This window comes from Patella vulgata, chromosome 2 (genome assembly GCF_932274485.2).
Source record: "Patella vulgata chromosome 2, xgPatVulg1.2, whole genome shotgun sequence".
Lineage (NCBI taxonomy): Eukaryota > Metazoa > Mollusca > Gastropoda > Patellidae > Patella > Patella vulgata.
Window position 1 is genome coordinate 56,959,228 of NC_065880.2, and position 27,325 is coordinate 56,986,552.

The following is a 27,325-nucleotide window of genomic DNA, read 5'->3' on the forward strand; positions in this document are numbered from 1 at the left end:
TGAAGAAAGCAAATAAATTACACTTAGATATTGATACTCAACTCCAACTATTTGATAAATTAATAACGCCAATATTATTGTATGGAAGCGAGGTGTGGGGTAATGGGGATATAACTTTATTACAGAGATTACAACTAAAATTTTGTAAAATATTATTAGGCGTAAAAAACTCTACCCCTAATGTAATGGTATATGGCAAACTTGGGGTCTTTCCGATCGATATATTCATAAAATGTAAAATGGTTTTATACTGGCATAAAATTATCAATGGAACCCCTAACAAGTTTACATATAGCATTATGTTATTTATTAGTACTGTATATAATAATTTTGGTTGGATTATTAACGTTAAATCGATCCTAGATAATGCTGGTCTTTCTTATATATGGCACCAACAGGGTCAAAATGTTAGTCGCAAATGGTTGAAGGAAACGTTATTAGAAAAGCTAAAAGATGAGTTTGTGCAGAACTGGAATACAAAAATATCAGAAAGCAGTAAATGTAACAATTATAGAATTTTTAAGAAACAATTTGAATTAGAAGACTACATGTTAAATCTGCCCCCAAAATATCGTAAGTGTCTTTCGAAATTGCGATGTACAAGTCATAGATTGCCTATTGAGACTTTATCATATACCAATATACCAAGACAGGAAAGGAAATGTCATCTATGTAGACTAAATATAGGAGACGAATTCCACTATTTGTTAGAGTGTCCATTTTTTTGCAGAATCCAGGTCTCAATATGTAAAGAGATATTATTTCCAATTTCCATCCACACGTAAAATGGATGAGTTATTGCATGTTAAGGATAACGAATTATTAAAATGATGTAAATTCTTTGAAAATATATTGTCATTTTTCTCGGTCCCACAAATGTAAATACTGTTAAGAAATAGACTGATGTTTAATAAAATGTATATATAAGATACTATTAATTAATGTTAAATTTAAATCGTTTATAGTTTGACGTGAAATGAATTGTGAATATAATGAAAATGTAAAATGAAGTATAATGAATTCTTGTAACCTGGTGGTTTTCGTGAATAAAGATTATTATTATTATTATTAGAAAATCGACTATTTCTCTGCAACCGTACAAGTAAGAAACGAGTTTGTGGTATGATCATATTGGTTTATTCTATTTGTTGATTTGAATCAAATATCATAATTTTAAAAGCATTACAAATAAGAATCATTTGAATAAAATATCTCTTTTTAAGCCTAAAATGTCATTTCCGGTGACTGTGAAAATGTTAAAGGAGCTAAATCGCTAACATTTGGGACCTAGAAATTGAACCAAATGGGTCGCAACGCATATAATAATGTAATCTGATTGTATATGAACTGATTTACATTCAACTGTTTCCGTTTTGTCTCTTAATTTCATATCAGTTATGTCCAGCGAAATACGGCATGAGTCTCAACCGAATAGAAATTTCTAGCGTCTGGTTATTCCAGTCTATTGCACATGCTCCCCAGATAAGTTATGGCGTCGTGGTTTGACATGAGTTGTGGAATATGTCTAGCCTCGTTTTTTCTGGTCACTTGTTACAAATGACGCTGAAGCGCACTATGGTACACAATTCATGTACCAATGGTAAAATGTTTATTTTATCTTAAATATTGGATATCAGAAACCCACCTTTTCCCGGTAAGATAACAACATCAATGTTGATTTGAATTGACAAATAATTCGTGTTTTCAAAGTGTAAGACTTTGGGTGATATTGAGTTAGAGACTTAGCTACTTTAAATTGGTTTGACCTAGTCGAAATTGGCATAAGGCATCAAATGGTAAAAATAATTTGAAAATCGAATAATAATTGACTCCTTACAGGCAAAATAACGTGAAAAGTGACGCACGCAAAATTGCCTATTTCTCGGCAGCTGCTCATATCACAAACTAATTTTCACATACATTCTCTTCGTATTGATTATTGCTACAAGTTTATGAAAGTTATGAAGAAATATTCTAAAATATGAAGATGCTGAATCAGTTGTAAATATCTTAATTTTACATCATACAGATCGGATAATAACTTTTGTCGTTAGAGCATTTACAAGGTACAGCAAAGTGAAACAAGGGCCAAAACTCACGCGTAATTAACGGAAATTGCTGAAATTCGATAGGCTTCTTCATTTCACTAATTTAAATGATACATATCAATTTCATACAGATCGATTGATAACTTTTGTCATTAGAGCGTTCACAAGATTCAACAAAGTGAAACAAGGGCCATAACTCTAGATGTATTAAAGGGAAATTGCTGAAATTCAATAGGCTTCTTTGTTTTACAAAATTTATCTTCTAATAGTTTGGTAGCTTATAGTTTGTTATCAAGAACAAAAAATCACAAATAGTGATCTTTACTATTGCTGTGTAGAGAAAATTTCCAGAAAGCCTAGAATACAATTTTCTTACAATTCTCTTGAGATATTGCTGAATAACATCTAGTTTTAATTAATTAGATTGATGTAGCAAAACAAAAATAAGGTTTTCTCTCCATATTCTTGTTTGTAATATTGTACTTGCATGGTCACACTAAAGAAAATTCTTCATTGTCATTTACCTCTCCAGGTGATCACATTTACTGAATGAACAAGTAAGCCCAAGTGGACTTCCCTATCAAAAGATCATTTTTAACCAGAGTTGTCTCTCTTACATCAGGTGGTCACGGTGACTAGGTGGGTAAGACGCTGGCGCGCTAGTCTGGAGGTCGGGTGTTCGATCCCTGCATTGGCGGAGAAAGTTCATCCAGATTTTCCATGTGGTTCCCCCTTGTCAGTGATGCAGGTCGGAGGGCCTGACAAGGACAGCTGTCTAGTTGTTCGGATAGTACGACAAACCGAGGTCCCGTGTACACATTGGCATGCACATTAAAGATTCCCTGAAGTTGGAATTCGATATAAGACTAGGCCGCAGTGCCGCTGTCCAGGCAAAATTTTCCTCATAGCACACTGTATGGCGTATGCCCATCTTCATTAGCCCAGTTCAGAGCAGAACAGTAGGACGTTAAACCCCATTTCATTTCGTTTCTCTCTTACATCACATCATTTTCAATGTACAATTTCTCTAAAGACAAATAGGCAATCTATACTTATATTATAGTAGTAATAATATATCATAAAATACAATTATAATCTACATGCTTAATAAATAATAAAATATAAACAACAGTAAATCTCCTCAGTGTTAATATATTTAGGCATAAGGCTTAATACCACGAATGTATTAGCTGGCTCTTTTAGAGGCTACAAGATAAGCTTATATAAGAGTTACTGGTACCTTAAAACAATCACGATATCAGTCATATACCATGCATTGACAAGGTGAAAAAAAGAAAAATATAGATTAACAATAACCATGTCACGTTAGGGCTGTACAATATTCTCGATATAGTCATTTATCGTGATATGGTATTTTCAGACCCAACTACGATATCATGTCCAAAAATCATCGATATAGTGGTTTATCGAATATCGCCAAAAACTTCAAATATCGAAAAAAATTATCATAAAAATAGATAATAAATACACTATACAGCAGTGGAAATTAGCCGACGGCAAATAACTATAATAAAACTAATGTTTTGAGAATCATTAAATGTTGAAAACACTTGCGCAGTGTCCGCAGCCGTTTTTCACTGCATCGTGTATGCGTTACTTTTACTTTGTTTTTAGTCCACAATAAATTGTCAGTTGTTACTACATGTAAAGCTTATGCCTACTAAACGCCTGAAATTTCCCACTACCGCGGCTAATTACCAGGCTATAAATAGGTTGTCATATTTTTAAAAAAACAAATATTTTTAGAAAACTCTACAAAACTTAATTTCTGAAAGCAAGAATAAAACGATCTATAAATAGATTACTGTCACTGTTAGGCCACAAATACCGCAGCCAATCGAATACTTGAATGGAAGATAGTCCAGATCATTTAGTATTTGTTAAACTGTTTGAACTTACAATACAAGACTTGAAATTGCACCTACGTACTTCCGCTGCAGGTGATATTTGAGAATTTTCTTATACAAGGTCACAAGCAGACGCTTTTTAAACATCAGCGGTTGTATTTAATTTTTATCCAAAAAGGATGTTGTTTTGTTCATTTTAATAAATCTATATTATAAAAAAAGCAAAGTTTAAAGTGTATGAATAAAGCAATTCTTACCCACAAGTCTTACTCACACTGTAGTCAGCTTTAATGCATTTATATTTAATTTATTTAATAGCAGAGTGACATTATTATTAAATATCGCGATATTTAACTATATCGTTGAAAAAAATGCCAATATCGATATCGTCCCTTTTTGCAATATCGTACAGCCCAACATGTATATATAAAATTAACCACATCCTTGATCACTCAAATAAAATATCCTCATTGTGGTCAAACAACATTGACCTTTATCTCACTTGATCTTTAAATGAATTTCTTGTTTCAAAATCTTGTCAACTGCATTACACAATGAGTTCAATAGCAAATGATTTTGTCTAAGAATTTAACAAGGTCTCCGTTATATAGAATAATATCAGTCTTAACCAGGGCTTCTATTTCAAAACTTTCCCCTTTACAAAAACATTAACGAAAAATAGGTACACCTAATCGATATTTTTCATATTTAAAACATGTACCAGCTTCAAGTTCATGTCACAGACCTCTATTTCATATTACACTTCCTGACTAGAGTACCATTTTCAATCCCAGAGTTACACAGAATAGTCACACTATCTAATGATTTTTATTTTTAGAAGATCGTTGTTTCTGAGATCGTCTTCTAGGTAAGAGCTCTTTATGTTGATCTTGAAACTGACGTAATTTGTCTGGAGTAACAACAGGATCTTTCAAAAACATTTCTATTTCATTCAAGTCATGTTCCTTTGCCTAAAAGCATATAGAGAAAATAAATTGAGACAAAATTCTCCAACCATTTCTTCTTCTTTTCTCTTTTCATATTGTACATAATAGGGTTCAAGGTCATTTCTTTTAAAAAGTCTGGTTTAAAATTTGTGGGGATACAGTACTTAAAAGACCACTCTAACTTTAGGATGGCAATCGGGGGATTATTAAAATGTCACACTTTTTGGGACAAAATAATGACATTTTCTGCTAAGGTTTAGCAGAGTTAATGACAAACTTCAATCATGAGTACATTCTGCTTAGTCAAAGTTTGATAGCTTGATGCTTTACAAAAAGATAAAAGGGAAATTAATTGACATGTCATCTATCTATGTTGGGACTGAGGTGGGGAGGTGGGGGACATCAGTCTCATGGTTGGCTATTTTGTTTTAGAACACCACCAGATTATGGGGCAATTGTTTGGTGTGATTTAATTGTAATTATCAAGTTGTCAAAATGTTCACACAAAAACCGACTCAAACTAACCTTGAGTGTTCTATGGAGTGATTTAAGTTTGCGGAGCTTATCTAATTCTGCTGATGGTGCAGCTGTTAATAAATCTGAAGATTGTATTTGACTTCGACGGGTTTTATTACGATCAACACCATCTATAGTTAGTTCAGATTTCCGTATATTTCTAATCATCACTGCTAAATCATCCCTTCCTTCATCAGCTGATGATAAAAGGTAAAATATACAAAAACATGTATGTCTACACTCTAAAGGTCAGCATATACAAAAATGATTATTTTGATGGCGATTTTATAGGTGTGTGGCAATTGTACAGTCAGACAGATCATCAGCATCAATCATATAAATTAATAATTAAGTTAAACATTGCTATGCACACATGTTTGTTGTCAATTTCTGTTGGACAGCAAAGTTGACACAGCACAACGATTTTTTGTCTGTGATGAAATATTGCCAAGAAACAATCACAGTTAGTACTAGCCTTTAATGTATATATCTGTATAGCAGATAATAGACAGCAAGTGGTTTAAAAATGACATGTTCATATTTTTAACATTTTGTCAAAAAGTTATAAAGAAATATATAAATAGAAACCTGCTTTGACCATTTACTAATTATAGTCTATTTGTGCTTCTACCCGTAGTCTTTATACAGTACTATTTACAGATTAAAAACCTATATTTTACCTTTATTAATAGAATATTTCTCAGGTGAGTTTTGTACAGAGGATGGTGTTAAGGTAGCTATACTATCTTTTGATGTGGCACTAGCTAAAGATAAACAACTACCAGAGACAGTAGATGATGTACCAAGTTCATTATCATCATCATCTTCACTCTCACTATAATACACATCTAAATAAATAAAAACAGTTTAAATAATAAACCCATAGCCACAGTTTTATAAGAACAGAAACTTAGTCTATCCAATTTTCTTGGTACATAACATGGTTTAAGTATTTTAATCAATATTTTAGTCAGGAACCAAAGTACTCCCACATAATCAGAAGAATAAATGCAGATAGGAAATACTCCATCAAATCTTGGTTCCTTTCCCACATGCAGATGAAGATAAGTGTGGTTTAGCCACACAACAAATCACCAGCTAAGGAATATTTAAATTATTTAAGCATGGTCAATCTGTAAACCATACAAGTTTCAAAAGGACAGCCATACTACCAGAAATATCAATATCACACGCAAAGGAATAATCTGACAGGAATGAACATCCATATTAACCAGCTAAGAATGAAGATAATTAAAAAAATTCTGATTAATTAATCTGATGCATAAAAATATTAGAAAGATAAGATGATAAAGTTACAATAAAAGAAAAACAACTTACTTTGAACACCATAACCTTGTGCCTTAACTGTTGGTTCTGGTTTTATAAATCCACCAGTTGTCATTATATTACTTGTGTCATAATTAATAGCTGCTAAACCCATTTTATTCATCCATCTTAAATAAACAATTGGTGGCATAATGATATCTGACAAACACAAAACTTAGAAATAAACAAAAGAAGAAGAAAGACCTATATAAGCTTCAACTTTTGCTGCCTGCATGTATGCGGTAATCAGGTAATTTCTGAGGCTATGAATAATGAAAAATTCCTTCAATGGGCATCCTCGCTAGAGATAATGGGGCATAATTTATAGGTGACATCATAGAGGAGGCAGTCCCATGTGACCTCATTGTTTACCTTACAGCATTGTTTTCCTGTACATTTATTACGAACTGGTGTGTTGACAAACGTTAGTTTTTGTCGTTAATATGGAATTTAATTCCGATACGGTTCTTTTACCATGGGTAAGGTCACATGGAACTGAGGTTTTACTAGTGACGCCTGATGGGAATTCCTTCAGCGAGGACGTCCATTGTTTCAATGGTATTCAGTAATTGAACCGAAAATATATAGGTCACAATTCTATGGAATACAATTACTTAGCTTGATAAGGACTAGTAAAGCCTAGTCGAAACCTCGCTCAGTAATAAGCAGTAAGCATAGGCGTACTGGGGTCAAAATAATTTCGGGTTACACAGCTTACCTTGTAGGGACCCCCCCTCCCTTGGGGCATTTGACGGCTGCAAACATGTTTTTCTGCTATTCCAGCCCAAGAATACAGCAACTTTAAAGTCATCTAATAGCCTAACTTAGGTGGCTGACTGCCGCAAACTGTTTATATTGCTATTCCAGCCTGTGAATACAGCAACTTTAATGTGGTCCATAAGCCTACCTTAGGTGGGTGACCTGAATGCCAAACAAATAATCAATCGTCTCTGGGTATGGGGGGCCCCCCCCTCCCCGCAAATTTTTTTGAAAATTTAACCGCAGCAAATACGTTTTTCTGCTATTCTGGCCCTTGATTTAAAGATCTTCAAAGTTGTCCCAACGTTTTGCAATCGAAATCCCACTCTAGTCTATGGCGACCTAAATTCCAATTATCCAATCAGACTGTTGCATCTGCATTCACAAATAATAATCGATGTGAGAAAAATGTTGCACAAAGTAAAGTGGCTCCAGACAAAATGTTTTAATCCATAGTCAATTCAGTGCAAATTTGTGGAATTCAATTAAAAGAAAAGTAAAATTTGTGTTTTATTAGATTTCTGGGACTTTATTTTGCCAACTAAATGAAATAATAATTTTTGTTTTAGCTTTACCTGTCTGCCCGAAAAGTCAGGTTGCCTGAAGGTTAGGGAGGCAGCACCCCCCCCCCCCCACTTGCCCCCCCCCACTCGTACGCATATTAATTAATTGCCCATTTATCTTTATTGAAAAACATTGAGCAAACGAACTGCTTATCTATACTTAGTCAAGGTGCTGATGAAGTGAAACTTATACACAAATTTAGTTCACTCTATCTCAATTAGAATCATAGTTACTGTTCCCCAAAGCATCGACCAATCAAATTGCTTATCTTTGCTTATCCTAAGCATAAAGTGTCCCATCAAATTTAGTCAAGGCATTACACCAAGTTTGAACATTTCTAGCTCAATTAGAAGCAGAGTTATTGTGTCCCAATATTTGTTTCCACTTACATAAAGCAAACATGATAGAAACTTACTTGCTCATATCTTCTTGACGTTCAGAGGCAAAATAAAATGTTGTCCCAGCATTATGAACTTTAAAAGCACTGAAAATATACATCAAACTTACATCACTGCACATATAAGTTACAAAAGTTACAGTTTGATGAAAGTAGAATATGAAATATACTTCACACGCCATATTTAAAATTTTGTTTTCTTTGGACAGAAATACATGCGTATTTAATTTCAACATGTCAAAATTTTGGTAAATCATACAACAAAGGATAATTATGAATAAAATTATCATACGCTTTTAGGTTTTGTTTCCTTGTAATTTTAATATAACAAGCTGCAAAGATTACAACTTGAAATAGGGATAATATTGGGGATAAATTATACATGTATCAAAATATTAAAAGAAATATTTCAAATTGTGTAAGAGGATCTGTCTTGAAGACATATATATTACAAACGATAGGATTACAAATTACAACAACTTGACGTACATGTTCTTTCTGGTAGAGTATATTACATAGTATTTTAACCATGTCAAACTATCACCAACATGCTAATAATAAAAGCTCGTAGAAAAATAACAACTAAAATAACATTAAACAATCTGAATATATCACCTCAAAATAGATAGTTTTATGACCAGATCATAAAAATTTTATCCTCATATTCAAATAATATCAATGGATGTGACAGTGTGTAACTTTTTCGATCAGCATATCTTGAAAAATTCTTGAAAATCCCCCAATAATTTATAACAGTTTTATTAAAATTATGGTGTTGGAAGTACCAAATATATAAAATGTGGTGATATATTTAGGTTGTCATTGGTCAAAATAAGTTTATTGAATTGATAAATTTCTTATGTAATGTGTAATACAATAAACTTATTATTAGTTAGCGAAGGTAATAATAGTCTTAACTTTTCCTTTCTTTAAAATCAACAAAATAGAAGAGTGCACATTTACTTAAAATGTTTGCAAAATATAAGAAACACCTAGACTCACCCATGTTCACTAAAACAGCATAAGAATGATAAAAGAAAAATAGTTGATGAAAATAGTTTGAAATACATTCTATTTTAAGTTTTATTTCATGAATTTACTATCTTCAGTAGCTAACAAAAAATTTTATATGACAAAATTCACATTTTCTTGTTTCCAATATATGGACTGGATTCAAGATCAAGTCAACACATCAAGACATTTTGGGGTGAACACTGGTAATTCTTTATTTCAGTAATTAGTATGCACTTGGGGACATCACAACAGGAAGCAGTGAATAAATTGCCTCTTAACCAGCATTTCGAAGAGCAAGCTTTATACAGGAACCCATTTAGGGACAATATCAAATATTTTTACAATTTGATATTAAAGAGGCATTATCAATTACTAATATCCATTACAGAAAAAAATCTAGCACTCGCATATAGCTACTTAAGAGTAAAATACTGAACAGAGGTCCAAAGGGTAAATTATTAGGTCAATTTCTTTTCAGTCTGTACATGTAAAGAAATATGGATTGTCATTCCACTTTTACTCTTCATTGAAACCTGCATTAAACATGGATTTTAATTATACTTATATAATATTAAAAATTGGATTGCAGATATTAGATGGAAAATTGAACGATGGAAAAAACAAATATCTTATTATTGGCTCGAAAACTCAATTACCAAAAGTTAATAACAACAGTTCAATTTCAATAGGCAGTTGCCTAATATCACCATCAAAATCAGCACGTAATATCAACGCAATGTTTGGTATGGAAGTCTGGAGCCACAGTGGCTCAGTGAGTAAGAAGTTGGCTTGGTAAACTGGAGGTCTTGTGTTTGATCCCTGCGTTGGTCGAGAATGTTCATCGTAATTTTCCGAGCATTGATCCTCCTTGTCAGTTGTGCAGGGCCGAGGGCCTGGCAAGGGACAGCATATAGTTGTTCAGATGGGAAGAAAAACCGAGGTTCCGTGTATACATATATTAATTTTGATATGGAAGCCCATGTCAATAACCTTTGTAAAAGTTGATATTATCATATGGGGCCAATATTGATAAAATCAGAAGGTTCATCTCTCCAGATGCAACTAGATCTTTAGTCAGTTCATTTATAACTTCAAGGCTCAATAACTGTAATTCCCTACTCACAGGACTTCCACTTAAACTCATAGATAAATTTCAAAGGTCCAAGTCCTTCTACCAATACATCATTAATAATGCAGTGTTCATATAATTTATCATCATATTTTTAATGGTCATTCTATTTACAAGCACCTATATATGGATAACTTATCAATTCAAATTCGTAATGTCGCCACTATTGCTACTTTTAAATCTAAACTAGAGACTTTTTAATTTGAAAAGACTTTTACCAAATGATCCTTCTAATAGGTTGATTATCTGAACAACAATTTTTTTTTTTTATCAAATAGACTCTTTCTAATCATGTTTTATTATATCAATGTGATACTCTTGCTCCCAAGAAGTATGCAATAATAATAATAATAATAATGGCAGTCGGTCATCCGAAAAATCACTATTTGAGTTAGTTAATAGACATTATTGTTGAAACAGGTCTGATATATTCTAAACTGAGCAATATAAGTTTATTTTAGGCCATACCAAGTAATATTCTGGTTCTCAGACAATCCTTCCTAAAAATCTAATGCATGAGGGAGGTTTTTGCTTTTTTTATTTTGCCAAAGGATCACTACTGGGCTTAATGACTTCTTATGAACATCACATTTCAACACAGTACATTTACCTCATTACATTGTTGAATGTATAGTATCATTTATTATTGTCAATAATAATTTCCTCGGATGCATGTTTGATAATTATGTCTACAGTTCATTTTCTGATTCATTCAAATTTGTTTATAGAGTTACTTCCTGTAATCTGGGGAAAACATTTAGGTGCGGTAATTAATGATACTGTTTTCATATTTTGAAACAAAAACGAACTCATGCAATTCTTTTAAAGTTATGCGGAAATATCTGAGAACCAGAATGTTTTTTTTTTCAATTTGGCCTTTGTGTTATTGTATTGTAAAATTTATTTTCAAGAAGCTACACACAAGATATGTTTAATTAGGGTTTCACACTGCGTAGCTTGTGTGAAACACTATTGTTTTTGTTAAGATTATTAGGGTTTCACACTGCGTAGCTTGTGTGAAACACTATTGTTTTTGTTAAAATTGTTCTTATTAGGGTTTCACACTGCGTAGCTTGTGTGAAACCCTCACCGTTTTGCTGGAATAATATTAAATCTTGTTTATGTGAGATCCAGTATAACAATTCCAGTTACCATCAAAATAACTACTACTCTTTGCTATTACAAGCCAATCCAAGAGGAAAATTCACGATTGTCCAGTTCTATTTGTAAGCAATCATCTACCATCTTCAAAGTTCATTTTTGATGTAATATTTATTTTCAAAATTCATTTTTGAGGTAATATGCATTTTCAAAATTCATTTTTGAGGTTATTTTCAAGTTCATTGACTTTGAAAACCTAATAAAGGACATTATTACAAGCTATACAAAACCGAAAATATGACGATTATCTGAAAAATCGTTCATTTTAGTGAAATTCTGGTCGTGATTTTCGATTTTCAACCATCTTGGATTTTGGAAACTTTTCTTCTGAGGTATTTAAGTTCAGTGACACAGAAAACCTTTAAAATCGCATATCACTAGCCATATCAATTTTAAAAAAGACGATTATCTGAAAAATTGACCACTTTAGGGAAATTCTGGCCGCCATTTTGAATTTCCGCCATCTTGGATTTTGGAAACCCTTTAAATTACATATTATAAACCATATCAAAGAGTGAAATGACTTTTATCTGACAAATTGGCTATTTTAGGTAAATTTTGGCTGCCATTTTGAATTTCCAACATCTTGGATTTGGGGAAACTAGTATTAGAGATTATTTTTCAGTTCAATTACTACAAAAACCTTATATATGATATATTACAAGCCATACCTTGCGTGATAATCACCCATACCATCTGGAAACTATTTTTTCATCCAATTTTGGCGGCCATTTTGGAAATCAGACAAACCCCAACCAAAAATGACGTCATAGAAGTGAAATAATCTCAAAATCGTTTTCAGTGACAAATTTTGCCTCAGAACAACCCGACCCCAAATTTTGTTCCGATTGTGACATCCCTGCTATCATGAGTAAAATTGAGTACTACGCATGGGAATTCACGTTATTTATTAAGAATGTGCAAAATACTCTGAATCTGTGACAACTTCTGAAAGTGATAATAATTACATCATTTACATGGACCTATATCATCGATATATTGTTGTGGTGAATATATACTATTCAAAAAAAGTAGGGGATATTTGATTTTTAAGTGTTATTAAAGTCACCTAATGAAACTGACGAAGAAACAAATGACAAAATGAAATGAAGTTCACATTCATCGATTTATTCCAAATGATCGTTAGACTAAGTAAGGCACAGACTGACCATTATAAGGGTAAAATGATACCCGGGGTCAAACAGCAAAGTTACCACAGCATCACAACCAAGTCAGTAACGGGTAAATCCTCCTCTGTTTGCCAAACAAGCAGTGATCCGACGTGGCATACTCCTAATGAGACGTCTATGGTCATTTTGGTCCAGATTGTCCCATTCCTGTTGCAACGCAGCAGCAAGTTCTTGGACATTGGCAGGACGTTGTTGACGTTGACGTAACCTCTGTCCAAGCATGTCCCAGACATGCTCGATGGGGGAGAGGTCGGGACTCAGTGCTGGCCAAGGTAATGTGGTGATGTTCTGTTGTTGGAGGTAACCTGTAACGATCCTGGCCCTGTGACATCTTGCGTTGTCACCTGGAAGATGAAACGGCGGCCATGACGTCGTGCGAACGGCACAACATGGACTGCCAAGATGTTGTCCCGGTAGTACTGGCCTGTAACACGCCCTGCAACAACACGTAAAGCCGTTCTTCCAGCAACAGTGATGCCTCCCCACACCATAACAGAACCACCCCCAAATCGATCATGTCTGATGACGTTAACGTCTTGGAAGCGCTCGTTTCGACGACGCCACACCCTCCTACGTCTGTCCAAAAAATCAACAGTGAACCTTGTCTCATCTGAAAACATCACATTGCTCCAGCGTCGATTATCCCAGTGTTGACGATCCCTACACCAACGACGTCTTGCCTGAATGTGATGATCTCTCAAACAAGGGATCACGCGAGGACGTCGGGCGCGAAGGTGACCCCTATGCTGTCGATTCCGAATCGTCTGGCCACTCACTCTCACACCAGTGTCTGTTTGAAGACGAGCGCTGATCTGATTTGCTGTGATGGCACGATTTCTCAAGGCCAAGGTACGGATAAATCGATCCTGGGCTTGAGTTGTCGCCCTTGGTCGACCTGAGCGTGGTCTGTCCTGTACAGATTGTGTATCACGGTATCTGGACCATAGCCTGCTTATGACAGACTGAGAAACATTCATCGTCCGCGCCACAACCGCCTGTGTTGTGCCGATCTGTAGCATGCCAAGGGCACGTAACCTTTCATTTTGGGTAAGCCGACGCATATCAAAATTTATTTTCTGGTCACTAAAACAATTAAACTGATGTTTCCACCCTGGAATTCAATGCCACAATGACTGTAACATTCAAAGTCAGAGTCGTGCAAATCTTGGGTTGGACCCCCATGATGATCCCAAGCATCACCTGCATTCAATGCGGTAGCTATTGGTGCGTTTGGGCGTCACATGTAACTGGAAATGTTTCTTCTGTTAGGTTCTATAGTGACTTTTTTCGTAGTCATTTGCATATTTTAGTATTATGCCCGCAAAATCAAATATCCCCTACTTTTTTTGAATAGTATATATAAATTAGTAAAGATATGACTATGTACTCATCAAGAGTCCTCGCTTAATCAAGTTTGACCACCAATCAACGATTTTGTCAAGATCAATCGTGTCCGACAGGTCACACTCAGACGCAAGAGTCATTAGTTCATTGCGGCATTCCTGTTTCATTACTGATCGCATAACAGTGTCCAATCAAATATTTATACACATATTAAGTATTTGGGATCTTTCCCTTCTATTTTGGCATTGTTTGTTTACTTCATTAATTCATTTAGTCGCCGATGCAAAATTTTAAGACCGATTGCGCATATTTTGAGACCGACTGTCCCCCCCCCACCCGCCACACACACATTTACGCCCCTGTGCCCGTCTTCATTTGCCCAGTCGGAGCAGAACAGCAGGACGTTAAACCCCATTCATTTCACTTTGTTTTGTTATCATCTCTGCAATGGCTTGGCAGAATTGTCTCAAATTTTGCATACAATAAAATCTGAACATGTCTCATCTAACGGTATAATGAAATTAAAAATTATTGGTGTGTCACAACATAATAATACTGAAAATGCAAAGAGTTAAAAAAAACTTACAATTTTTTTGTTTTTATATCTGTCGCAGGGGAAACTTGAAAAGCCAATAGATGTATAACACCTTCTGCTTTTAAATCCTTTAAAAAAAAAAAAAATGTACAAACATCTTGGTCAGTTCTTTCTAAATATCCAAGATGAAATAACTATACTAAACAGCAAAAAAAAAAACGTCAGTACGAGTTCAAAATCAGAGTTGTCCTTTAATCAAATCATTCTAGAAAACTACTTACTAAATGGATCAAAACAATTTTTTTGTGAACAGTATGTTGACACATTAGTGATTAATTCATCACAATTCCAAGACATTACGAGAAGGTTTAGAGTCTGTACACAGTCTACACATCAGTATCTGGTGTGTCCAGCGCGAGTGTCAATAACAGTAGTGCAGCGTCTGTACAAGGAGTGGACCAGATGATTGATGAATGCCATTGGCACCTGGAACCACACCCTTACAAAAGCCTGGCGCAATCCATTCCAAAGATGTTCAATCAGGTTTACTTGTGGACTAAGGTCTGGCCAGTGCATAACGTTGACACCGTTCAGCTGTAGAAAGTCCCAAGTAACTCTGGCAGTGTGGACACGGGTGTTGTCATGCTGGAAAACGTTGTTTCGATGACATGCGACATGTGGTATGACGTGGGGTCTGAGAGCTTGATCGATGTAGCGCACTGCTGTGATGCCGCCTCCTCTCCCTGGACCAAGATTTTGGAACACCACAGGACAAACTCCCCAGTTCAGGCTGATTCCACCCCAAACCATTATGCTTGGACCTCCCCATGAGTCTCATTCCATGACACATTGGTCAGAATAACACTGGCCACATCAACGCCATATTCTGGTCCTGCCATCTGCAGTTGATACGCAATACCGACTCTCATCTGTGAAGAGAACAGTTCTCCATTGCCTGTGTCGCAAGTTCTGGCGTTGTTGGGCAAACTTTAGACGTTCACGTCGATGGCGAAGGGTGAGGATCAATCCACGGTAAGGTCTACAGCAATGGATGTTCTCTCTGGTGAGACGTCGGCGCATTGTATCAGTACTGATGAGTCTTCCGTGCGTTCCCACTGTCTGGCGTGCTGTCTCAGATGCCTGTGTGAAGGGATTCTACACGTTCTGTCCCACAACATGGCGGTCTTGTCGCCTTGTGGTACCCTTGGTCTACCAGTTCAGGGCGAACATCCGTGGTGTTGGTGGCCCGAAAGCGTTGTTGAAGTCTGTAGATGGTCCAAACATTGACCTGGAAGTGATTGGCAACGACTTGGGCAGTGTGGCCAGCGTCGTGTCTTCCAAGTGCCTGGGTGTGAATGATTCAACCAGGTATGGGGGTGCATTTTATAGGGCTGGTCCCAGTGAACAGCACATGCAGCGTGAGTTACATGAAAATCATGGAGAACACATTACCATCTCATAAGTGAGGTTGCGTTTTTGAAAACATTTCCTGGGTTCAATTCTGTGTTTGGGAAGGAGTCTTATTGCTCAGGTAAAGTTGGAGATGTGGTCACAAATATACAATAAAAACAGTTGGCAAGTTTTATGCAATGCGTCTATTCAGAGTAACATACCAACCTGACATTTCTTTTGCTGCTTAGTATATTACACAAGATTTCTACCCAAATGCTTAGTTTCCATGTAATTAATATGTACCTTTTTCAGATAGTGAAATTTAGACATTCACAAACATAAAACATAAAAAAACATCTTACATTTTTTTCTTTAAAATAATATAAATTGTTGGTTTTAGAAACACACCATCTCTTCACCCAATTTTTTGTTAATGGTCCTCTGTCTTTAGTTTTTCTTTTATAAAGCCAACCTTCGCAATCACCTTTGCCTAAATCTTTACATGATATTCTTCTATCAGCTAGAAATAGAAAACACGGATATTATTCTGGCAGATAGAAATAAGGTGAAGGATGTTGGTTTTAGAAACACACCATCTCTTCACCCAATTTTTTGTTAATGGTCCTCTGTCTTTAGTTTTTCTTTTATAAAGCCAACCTTCGCAATCACCTTTGCCTAAATCTTTACATGATATTCTTCTATCAGCTAGAAATAGAAAACACGGATATTATTCTGGCAGATAGAAATAAGGTGAAGGATGTAACAATAAACAAATGTGACCGCGTATATCAAACTGAACCGGAATACGCAAAATCTAATTTTGGACTAGAGACAAAATAAGTGAAAATATTGATTTTGATCGAAATTGAGATTTTCACAAAAATGAGTCTATAAATATACTATCTATCGACACAAAAGGTCAAAATAGCAATAAAAGATTTTAGAACACCTTTATTTGAACGTTTTGTAAGAGTACCGTATTCTTAAATCTGTCCTATTTGTTAAAATTCTTGGCGAAATTAGTTATTTTTCTTCGCTAGCTGCGGGACAACGGGTCATGCCTCTTGCATAATAATTGGCATAATTGTAAAGCGGAGAATCTCTAGTTTACAAATATGATCGAATTAATGTCGATGAATTGATTTTGAGCGGATACAATCGAGTTTTAAAACCCCTAAAAAATATAAACCACCTCCGCTTGTTGCTGTGCTGTTGACACAACTCGTTTGCTGATTGGCCCAGACACCAATTGTAAAGCATTATGGTTACGTGGCTGACTCGAGCGGGCGATAAATATTTGGTTTTGGCAATAATGTTTTTGGTTACCTACATGCGATCCACTCTCAAAAGTGGCAGAAAAAAATTAATTCTGATCGTATATAGATTGCCGTTGAGTGTTAATCCAAACCATGTGGCTGATTATGTAAATTAATCGACATGTGAGTGGGTGTCATTGAGTAATACTAATCAACTGTCACAGGTCAATGATAAAGCCATCGACAACTCCTTATTTACTCCGAATAATTAATCCAAGCAGTGATTATCTGATATCTCATATCATCTTTAAAAAAATAATTTATAGGCCTTAAATGGAGAAAAAAAAAATGGCCAATAATTTTCTTTTCGAAGAGAATTGATTGATAGATGAATTCACTTTACTGTCGCTTCTTCATACGGCATGAAAAGTAAGGAATGCATCTTGGATATTATTTTAATTACATCAAAGCCAGAATGCAAGAAAGTGAATGTAAGTATTTCTTGACTATGAAATTGACATTTCTATAGGGACTCATATTTTGATACCGTTACGGTACCTGAAAATAATAATAGACCTATCATACACGCAAAATCTTATTTTAATTCACGTGTTAAATGAACACGTGTACGGCTGTGGCGGCTTCTTTGATGATTATCCAATCAACAATCTTAATCTCCTGACCACTAGCTGGCACTAATTAATTGATGAGATTAACTGTTAATCTCACCAACGTTATAATATACAAAACAGACTAATAATATATAGATTATTCTTTAGTATAATTAACACTATCATGTGAATATGCCGCATGTGTTATGGATGTTTCAACACGAAAGGAGTACATTTACTACGATTTTTGTCGTCAGCACCCTTGAAATCCTAAATAAAAAAAAAAATTAAACGACAAAATAGCAAATAAATAGTGGAAATCGTCGGATCAAATTTTTACTACGATTTTCGTCTTCAGCACCCCTGAAAACCCATGGAAAGATATATTCAACGACAAAACATCAAATAAACGGCCTGGTTGCTTTGGGATTTTGTTTTGGAACATGTTTTGGAACATACAAAATCTTTGACTTGCTTTTTCTCAAAACTTACTTTTGTGAGTTGGGTAGCTTCGAATGGACAGAGCTCAGTCAATTTTTGCCCGATTCAAACAAACTATACATCAAATTGAAGGTAATGAGTAGGAGAAACTTACTTAAATTTGTGAGTTAGGTAGCTTCGAATGGACAGAGCTCAGTCAATTTTTGCCCGTTTCAAACAAACTATACATCAAATTGAAGGTAATGAGTTGGAGAATGTGAAAATAACAATAACTCAATTTTTAAAATTTCCTCACTACGACCCAGTATGCCATGGGGGGGGGGGGGGGGGTGTCACAAATTTCTCATAATATACTGTCTATGGTTAATTGGAATATGATAATATAATATATAGTACATAAAATTAAAGATGATTAATTTCTAGGCAAAAGTGATGTTGCATCTAAAAATATACGTGTACATTTTTCTAAACAAGGAATTGAATATGTTGTTCTGGTGAGTATATAGAGAATCTCCTACCAGTCTTTTTTGATATCAAAAAATATCAACACAAGTTGATAAAGTAACAAAAAACGTGGCTCAAAAAAGACGAGTAGGCGATTTTATTTATCACCCAATCCCTTACATGCACAAATAGATAAATATAATTCTTTGCTGTAGATTTCACTTTTGCTGAACATTACAGTGTAGTGAAACATCATTTTTTGACAGTAATTCAACCATTGCAAAGTCCTTTATATTGACCCAGTGTTTCCATCAAGGTCAATTGAATAACAATAGTTCATTTTTAATAAAAAAAAAGAGTTACTTTTAATAAGAAATGAATTGTTTTTTAAAAATAAAAAAAAGTAGTTCCTTTTCAACTGACCAATCAAATTCATGTAAAACGATATTATAAGGAGATATCGCAGTAGATTATGAAATATATCACCCAAGCGATATCTACTGTAGAATGTATTATTGGGTGATAAATCAATTTATATTCCTCAGAATTCTCCTCGTTGTACTAGTAGATAAAATAAGATTTAAAAAAACATTCACAGAATTTTGTTATATGCTTATAATATGTCCTTTTTGTTTGCTATCAAAACAGGACACTCAAAAATCCCAAGTTGTACTTATTGATAGATCGATGATTCAGTGCATTAAGCCATTATTTTGGTGTAAAGGGTTTTACTCAGAGGTTAAAACAAGTTATTCTTTTGAGCATTCTCATACTTTTCACCACTTGTGTATATTTGCTATTTATTGTCTTTCATTTAAGTAAGACTTATGCGTTTATTTTGTATGTATAAAAATAATTAAATATGTATGTTTCTGTGTCTATTTTAGTTATTTATTAACTGATTAGATATAGATTACCAAGTCTTTTTCCTGGTGCTTTGTTCCGTAATCTTACAGTGGGTGACTGAAATAGATAAATTAGAACAATAAACATTGATCTGAATTGATATCAAAATCATTAAACAGTAATCTATATTATGCTACTGATATTTCTAATGATGTATAATTAATGAATGGTGTTTTTCTTTCATTAAATAAAGACACAGCCATTTAACTGAAGGTAGTAAGAATATGCATACCTCTGTACAAGTATAATTCTGAGTCTGATCTGAAGGTATTTTCTGAACAACTCCACCAATTATTAAATGTGTGTAACTGAAAAAAGAATTAAAGCTTGTCTTGTCATTATGTTTACAAAGTGCCTACACATAGAATTAGGTCTACCATATTTTTCAGGGTAAATCCTTCAATTGTTACATCTATAATTAGATCCAATCTGATTAAAATACAGATCTATATTTCATTTCGTTTTTTTTATACTTTCGATGGCCTAAGCTACATGAAGATCTGACTAATGGTACTTTGAGGTCGTGTCAGGGGTCATTCGACCCTATGATGCCAGACATTGATTCATCAATCAGCGTTGCATTTCTAAGGGTTTATCCACACTTCGGGGCAGAGAAAGGCAAGACCGTTTCATTGGCTAGTTCCTCACATCAACTCACATTAACAACTCTTTCAGATCCTAGTGTTGTGAAGACATTTAAAACAATATTTTGAACTATAAAAAATTAAACAAAATAGGATCTGTGTTTTAATCAGATTGAATTAGTTACAAATCATGAATTAATTTATATGCTTTGAATTCATTTCCAAGACAACTTGCACAGAATTGACCAATTCTCATCCATAACCTCATTGAGATTCTTCAAATCAATTCTACTGTGTGAAATAAAGCAGCACGGGAAGCCAGTCCAAACTGTTGAACTTTTTGGGGATTATTTGTATTAAATGTATTATTACCTAATGGGTCCTTGTATTTCTTTTTCTTCATCTTTTGTATCAGATGAAAATTCAACTCTCTTAGTTTGTGGGTCTTTCTTTACTTCATCACTGTTCTTCTTAAAACAAAACATTTCACATAAATGAAATATAAGTTCACATTTGTCGCAAAAACAAAACATAAATTGTTTATAGATGTCACATACATAGTTTGCAGTTGTCATGTAACAAAACATAGTTTGCAGTTGTCATGTAACAAAACATAATCATATAGTTAACAGTAAACAAAATATAATAAAGGTAATAGTTTCCATGTAAGAAAAATTGATCATAATTGTCCACACTATATAGTTATAGAAAAACAGTATGGTTATATTATCTTATCATATAGATAATTTTTTTTTATCCAAACACCCCCAGAACTTTGTAACCAACACAGAGGTTATATTTTTAATATCATTCGACCTGTATTTTAACCTACCACATCACTTGGTATTGAAGGGTCTATCTTTTTCACTTTTAAGAGTTGTGGCTGGTCTTTTGGAAGAATAGCATCTGCTAATTCGCAATCTAGCACACTTTGTTTTGAGAGACGTTGAATTTGATCTGTGTCCGGTAGATCAATTACTATTGGTGTAGGCTTTGTCACGCGGAATCCATGTCGCTTATCTTTCTCTCCTAGTATTTGAATATTTTCAGAATTCATCATAGAACTTGGACTAGTTGGTGTCTTGTCTGAATTTAATGAAGGTAAATGCAAGTTAGAAATTCTGTGTATAATTTAAGAGTACCAGTAAATATATAAATAAACTTAGAGGGAATATTTTGATTACTTCAACACCTGAATGTAATCAAATCGGTCAATATTTAATTTCCAAATTGTGAGTCATTAAATAATTCCAATACTTAGTCAGTGTGATAAAAAGTTGCAAAATAAATCAATCACATGTTAGCTTAATCTTAATATTCAAGTCACTTAGTATACATTCCTTCTTGGCCAATATTGCCAACTTTGCTGACAAGTATCTTAGAGGTTTCCACATTTAGAAATCACTTATATATACGTTGCCAAAATCAAATTAAATATAAACTATTTTAAAGATGCTATTTAAACAAATGTATTTTTCAACCAGCGGCTGCCAGGCAGGATACGCCCACATTTTGCAAGAGATGGATAGCGAATTAGCTAACGAGAGCATCGCTAATGCTGCAATATATGTCCACATTCCTGCTTTGATTGATATGGTACTTTTTTAAATGAAGAGAATGAAATATGAAATGGCTGTAATATGACAAGAGGCAAAGAAGGCTAGGCGTTGGGTTAGTTTTGCCAAATTTTCAGACAAAATATTAACAAAAGATAGGTTGCCAGGTAACGAAACATATGCCCACAGCGGCTAAATCGTCCAAGCGGTCGACAAGGGTTGTCACATATTTATTCCTTTGTAGGTAATTTACAAGACAGTTCCATACAGAATACAGATCAGATAATTTTTGCCGTTTGAGGGTTCACAAGGTTCTACAAATTGAAACAAGGGTCTCAACTCTGGAAGTAATGTACAGAAATTGTTGAAATTTGACAGGCTTTTTCGTTTCACAAATTTAAATGATGTATATAAATTTCATACATATCCGATGATAACTTTCATCAATCCAGTAGACGTGGTACAAGGGTTAATCAGCGAACTGGATGTATGAGATGTGTTGTTGACGTTTGGGAAAGTAGGACGAGGGGAAATGTGTAGGGAGTGCTGTAAAGGGATAGTTAGATGTATTATGAATGGTTAGAGTGGCTGTGGTGTTACGGTGAAATACTATGCCGCCACCGTAACACCACAGCTTTATGATTTGTTAGACAGGAGTGATGTAATGGGTGTCAACAACTGGGTATGCTGGTACCGTTGCAACGTAGCCGTGAAATATATATTGTGGGGGGGGGGGGGGGAAGGGCGGAAACGGAAAAATATACAATGTTGACAGTATGTGCCAGGCATGAGGCTGCGCAGACCGAGCGGCAGCTCGATAGGGAGTGTGTGGGAGGGTCACCCTCATAAAAAATTTTTTTTTTAAATTTCAGTTTTCTGTAAGCAGTGAAAACACTATTTTGGCATTGTTTGCGGGGTTAAACCTAAAAATCACATTAATACACCTATTGCACGATATTGTGAAACTAGCTGACGAAGACAGCTCGGGCGGCGATTGTTCGACTCGGGGCTGCTCTGTCAGTATCTAACAAACGCATTTAGTTCGCGTACAACTTTTAAAAACCGAATGTCAGTATGGTATTTCTCACATAATTGGTTATCGCAAAAACAGAGTAAACTGAAAGCCAGTAATCTCGACTCAAACCTATAGTCTATAGCCCACTTGCTACACTGTCACTAGGCTTCCTATATTATTGTTTGTGGACGGTTTACTACTCAGTGATAAGCCTGCGCCGCAAAAAGAGGTCTCGCCTTTTATTATTAGTATAATGACTTCCTCATGTGCGGCAGGTTAGTTTGCTTCTAAAAACACTGTTTTCCGTTCCAAAAAATACAAAAGTAATTTTCTACCAGATGACCATGGTTCTTTTCACCGAGACTACATAATTTCTCTCGGTGTAAGGATATAGCCATGGATAAGTTCATACAAGGTCAATAAATCTGCGGTCACTTCGGGTCACACTGTTGAGAAAATAAACCGATGGGTTTGTTTAGTAGCAAATCGAGCGTGAATCAACTGAGTTTGTACTGAAAAATTTTTGAGTGATATGTATGAACTGTCTTCACACATTCGGTTTATAATTAGCGATACACAGGTAGAGTGGCAAATGTTGTACTTCACAGACTGTTTACCTCCGAACTACCTCTGCACGAAATCCCCGATTTGGGTACTTGTTAAAAGAAAAAGAAATAGTACCTGTGCGCGTGCCAGTAAAAAAAAAACTAAGAGTTCGCGCATAAAAATGCCCGAACGTACCAGGCGCCAGGTCATCTAGCATTAACAAGGTTGAACAAAGTGCAACAAGGCAATAACTCTAGATATAGGATTCTTCTCTTTACTAAATTTAATTACGCATGTAAATTTCATACAGATCGGCAGATAACTTTTGATGTTAGAGCATTCACAAAGTTCAATAAAGTGAAACAAGGGTCATAACTCTAGACGTAATAAACAGAAATTGCTGAAATTCAATAAGCTTCTTCGTTTCACTAATTTAAATAATGCATATAAATATCAGAAAGATAGGATGATAACTTTTGGGGTTAGAGCGTTCACAACAACTCTAGATGTAATTAACAGAAATTGCTGAAATTCAATAGGCTTCTTCGTTTCACTAATTTAAATAATGCATATAAATTTCAGAAAGATAGGATAACTCACAGCATAATAAACAGAAATTGCTGAAATTCAATAGGCTTCTTCGTTTCACTAACTTAAATGATGCATATCAATTTCAAACAGATCGGATGATAACTGTTGTCATTAGAGCGTTCACAAGGTTAAACAAAGTGAAACAAGGGCCATAACTCTAGAAGTAATAAACAGAAATTGCTGAAATTCAATAGGCTTCTTCGTTTCCCTAATTTAAATATTGCATATAAATTTCACTAATGTAAACAACATATATCAATTTTAAAACAATTGGATGATAACTTTTGGCGTTAGAGCGTTCACAAGAAATTGTGGATGATGGACGGACAGATGGACGGAGGCGACGGCAATATACGTCCACATTTCTATGTTGGCGTATAAAAAGTGGGTGTGACACTGCCCCAGGGGGTCGGGGCATGCACCAAAATAAATAGTTGCTGTCTTTACGGTATAAGGAATAAATATGGGGGCGCATTGGGGTTGGGTGAAGCTGGGGGTTGTGCATCTACATCAATAGTTGCCTTCCTTAAAGTATAAGGAATAAGTATACCAAGATAATCCATTCAGAATTGTGACTTTCAGGCGCTAATGGCAAAAAGTGGGCGTGGCTCTGCCCCTAGGGGTCGGGCATTCACCAAAATCAATACATATGCCAAGTACCAAGCTGATTCATTCAGAATTGGGGCCTGTAAATGACAAATACAAAAAATTGGGCGTGGCTCTGCCCCTGGGGGGCGGGACATGCAGTTGTCGTCCTTAGGCTATAAGGAATACATATCACAAGTTCAAAGACGATCCATACAGAATCGTGGCCTGTAGCCAACACACACAGACACAAAGAAACAAGAGCATTGTTAATGCTGCAATATACGTCCACATTCCAGCATTGATTGATATGGTATTTTTTAAAATGAAGAGAATGAAATATGAAATGGCTGTAAAAGGATAAAAGGTAATGACGGCTTGTTTTGCCAAATTTACAGACAAAATACTAACAAAAAAGTGGGTGTGACACTGCCCCAGGTGGTCGGGGCAAGCACCAAAATAAATAGTTGCTGTCTTTACGGTATAAGGAATAAATATGCAAAGTTCCAAGATGATATGCAAAGTTCCAAGATGATGTGAAAAGTCCCGAAATGACCTACTTTGTGTCAAGTGGACTTAAACCCCATTTCTCTCTCTCTTTCTCTCTCTCTCAAAGACGATCCATTAGGAATCGTGGCCTGTAGGCAACTCACAGAGACACAAAGAACAAATGGGTGTGGCTCTGCCCCTGGGGGTTGGGCAATCACCAAAAAACAATAGGGGGCATTCTTAGGGTACAAAGAATAAGTATGCAAAGTTTCAAGACGATAGGTTAAGAAATGCGCCCTGTAGACAACAAACAAACAAATACAAAAAATGGGCATGGCTCTGCCCCTGGGCGTCGGGCATGCACCAAAAACAATAGGGATCATCCTTAGGGTATATGGAATAAGTATGTAAAGTTTCAAGATGATCACAGACACACAAAAAGAAAATGGGCGTGGCTCTGCCCCTGGGGGTTGGGCATGCACCCCAAACGATAGGAATGTTCCTTACGGTACAAAGAATAAGTATACAAAGTTTCAAGATGATACGTTAAGAAATGCGACCTGTAGACGACAAACAAATACATACAAGAAATGGACGTTACTCTGCCCCTGGCGGTCGGGAATGCACCAAAAACAAAAGGGATCATCCACAGGGTATAAGGAATTCAGACGAATTTTTTTCAAGATGATCGATTAAGAATTGTGGCCTATAGGCGGCACACAGACACACAATAAGAAAATGGGCATGGGTCTGCCCCTAGGGGTCATCCTTAGGGAATAAGGAATCGGTATGCAAGTTTTCAGAATGAACTTTTAACCAGCGGCTGCCAGGCAGGATACGCCCACATTTTCGAGAGATGGATAGAGAACAAGTGATTTTTCCTACAATCAAGGGCCATAATTCAGGAAATTACAATTCGATATGCGCAAATATCGACAGGAACCGAGATCTTTGTTTTATAAACTTACATTTCAAGTTTCAACAAAATTGGATAAAAATTGTGACCTCCATTCGATCCACAACCTTGATATACCATATTTTTACGCTATTTGAGAACGAAGGGCGGCCATTTTGTCTGTCAGTTTTGGGCCGATTTTCACGAGATTCGAACTTAGTCGTCCTTATGGTGTAATGGTGACATAATAATACGTGTTTTTTAAATCGGATAAAAATTATGACCTCTATAGGGTCCACAAGCAAAAATCGCGATTTTTCGTACAATCAGGGGCCATAATTCAGGAAGTTACGGTCCAATATGCGCGAATATCGAAAGGAACCGAGATCTTTGGGTTATAAACTTACATTTCAAGTTTCAACAAAATTGGATAGAAATTGTGACCTCTATAGGGTCCACAACCTTGATAAAACGTATTTTTACGCTATTTGAGAACGAACGGCGGCCATTTTGTCTGTCAATTTTGGGCAGATTTTCACGAAATTCGAACTTAGTCGTCCTTAGGGTGTAACGGTGACATAATAATATGTTTTTTTTAAATTGGATAAAAATTATGACATCTATAGGGTCCACAAGCTAAAAACGCAATTTTTCGTACAATCAGGGGCCATAATTCAGGAAGTTACGGTCCGATATGTGCGAATATCGAAAGGAACCAAGATCTTTGGGTTATAAACATACATTTCAAGTTTCAACAAAATCGGATACAAATTGTGACCTCTATAGGGTCCACAAGCTAAAAATGTTGGATTTTACTATCATCTAATCACTCCACAACATAATACATGATTCCAGTGTATTCCTTGACCCCAAAAACATACGGTTAGACACCAACATTATCACCCTAGACTAAATACTATGGGAGTTATAGTGGATAAATTAAAATGGCGGCCATCTTGGACGCCATCTTGAATTTCTCAAAACGCTCAAGGGTGACAAAGGTTCACCCGGCAGATTCTGAAAGAGGACACCCTGGGCTACTAAAATCAATCTTAAAAAAAACTTTGTATACAATTTCCAGGTTCGCTCGAATTATTGGGTTTAGCGACCGGAATAACTACCCAAAGTTTCAAGACGATTCATTAAGAATTGTGGCCTGTAGGTGACACACAGACATACAAAAAGAAAATTGGCGTGGTGCTGCCCCTGGGGGTTG

General features: G+C 35.4%; 1 protein-coding gene across 2 annotated transcripts in view; it reads right to left on the bottom strand.

Moving 5' to 3' along the window:
• Positions 1–3,088: 3,088 nt before the first annotated feature.
• Positions 3,089–27,325, bottom strand: part of LOC126811158 (uncharacterized) — a 67,672-nt gene continuing 43,435 nt past the window's right edge. For both annotated transcript variants that reach the window (XM_056098461.1, XM_056098462.1), the window contains exons 3-13: positions 21,265–21,518; positions 20,805–20,902; positions 20,081–20,156; positions 19,860–19,905; positions 16,553–16,895; positions 14,850–14,926; positions 8,444–8,512; positions 6,718–6,833; positions 6,060–6,227; positions 5,389–5,576; positions 3,089–4,887 (exon numbers count right to left, since the gene is read on the bottom strand). In XM_056098461.1, the coding sequence (XP_055954436.1) occupies positions 16,711–16,895; positions 19,860–19,905; positions 20,081–20,156; positions 20,805–20,902; positions 21,265–21,518 (659 nt within the window). In that variant the 3' untranslated portion in view covers positions 3,089–4,887; positions 5,389–5,576; positions 6,060–6,227; ... (2 more) ...; positions 14,850–14,926; positions 16,553–16,710. The remainder of the gene's footprint in view (positions 4,888–5,388; positions 5,577–6,059; positions 6,228–6,717; positions 6,834–8,443; positions 8,513–14,849; positions 14,927–16,552; positions 16,896–19,859; positions 19,906–20,080; positions 20,157–20,804; positions 20,903–21,264; positions 21,519–27,325) is intronic.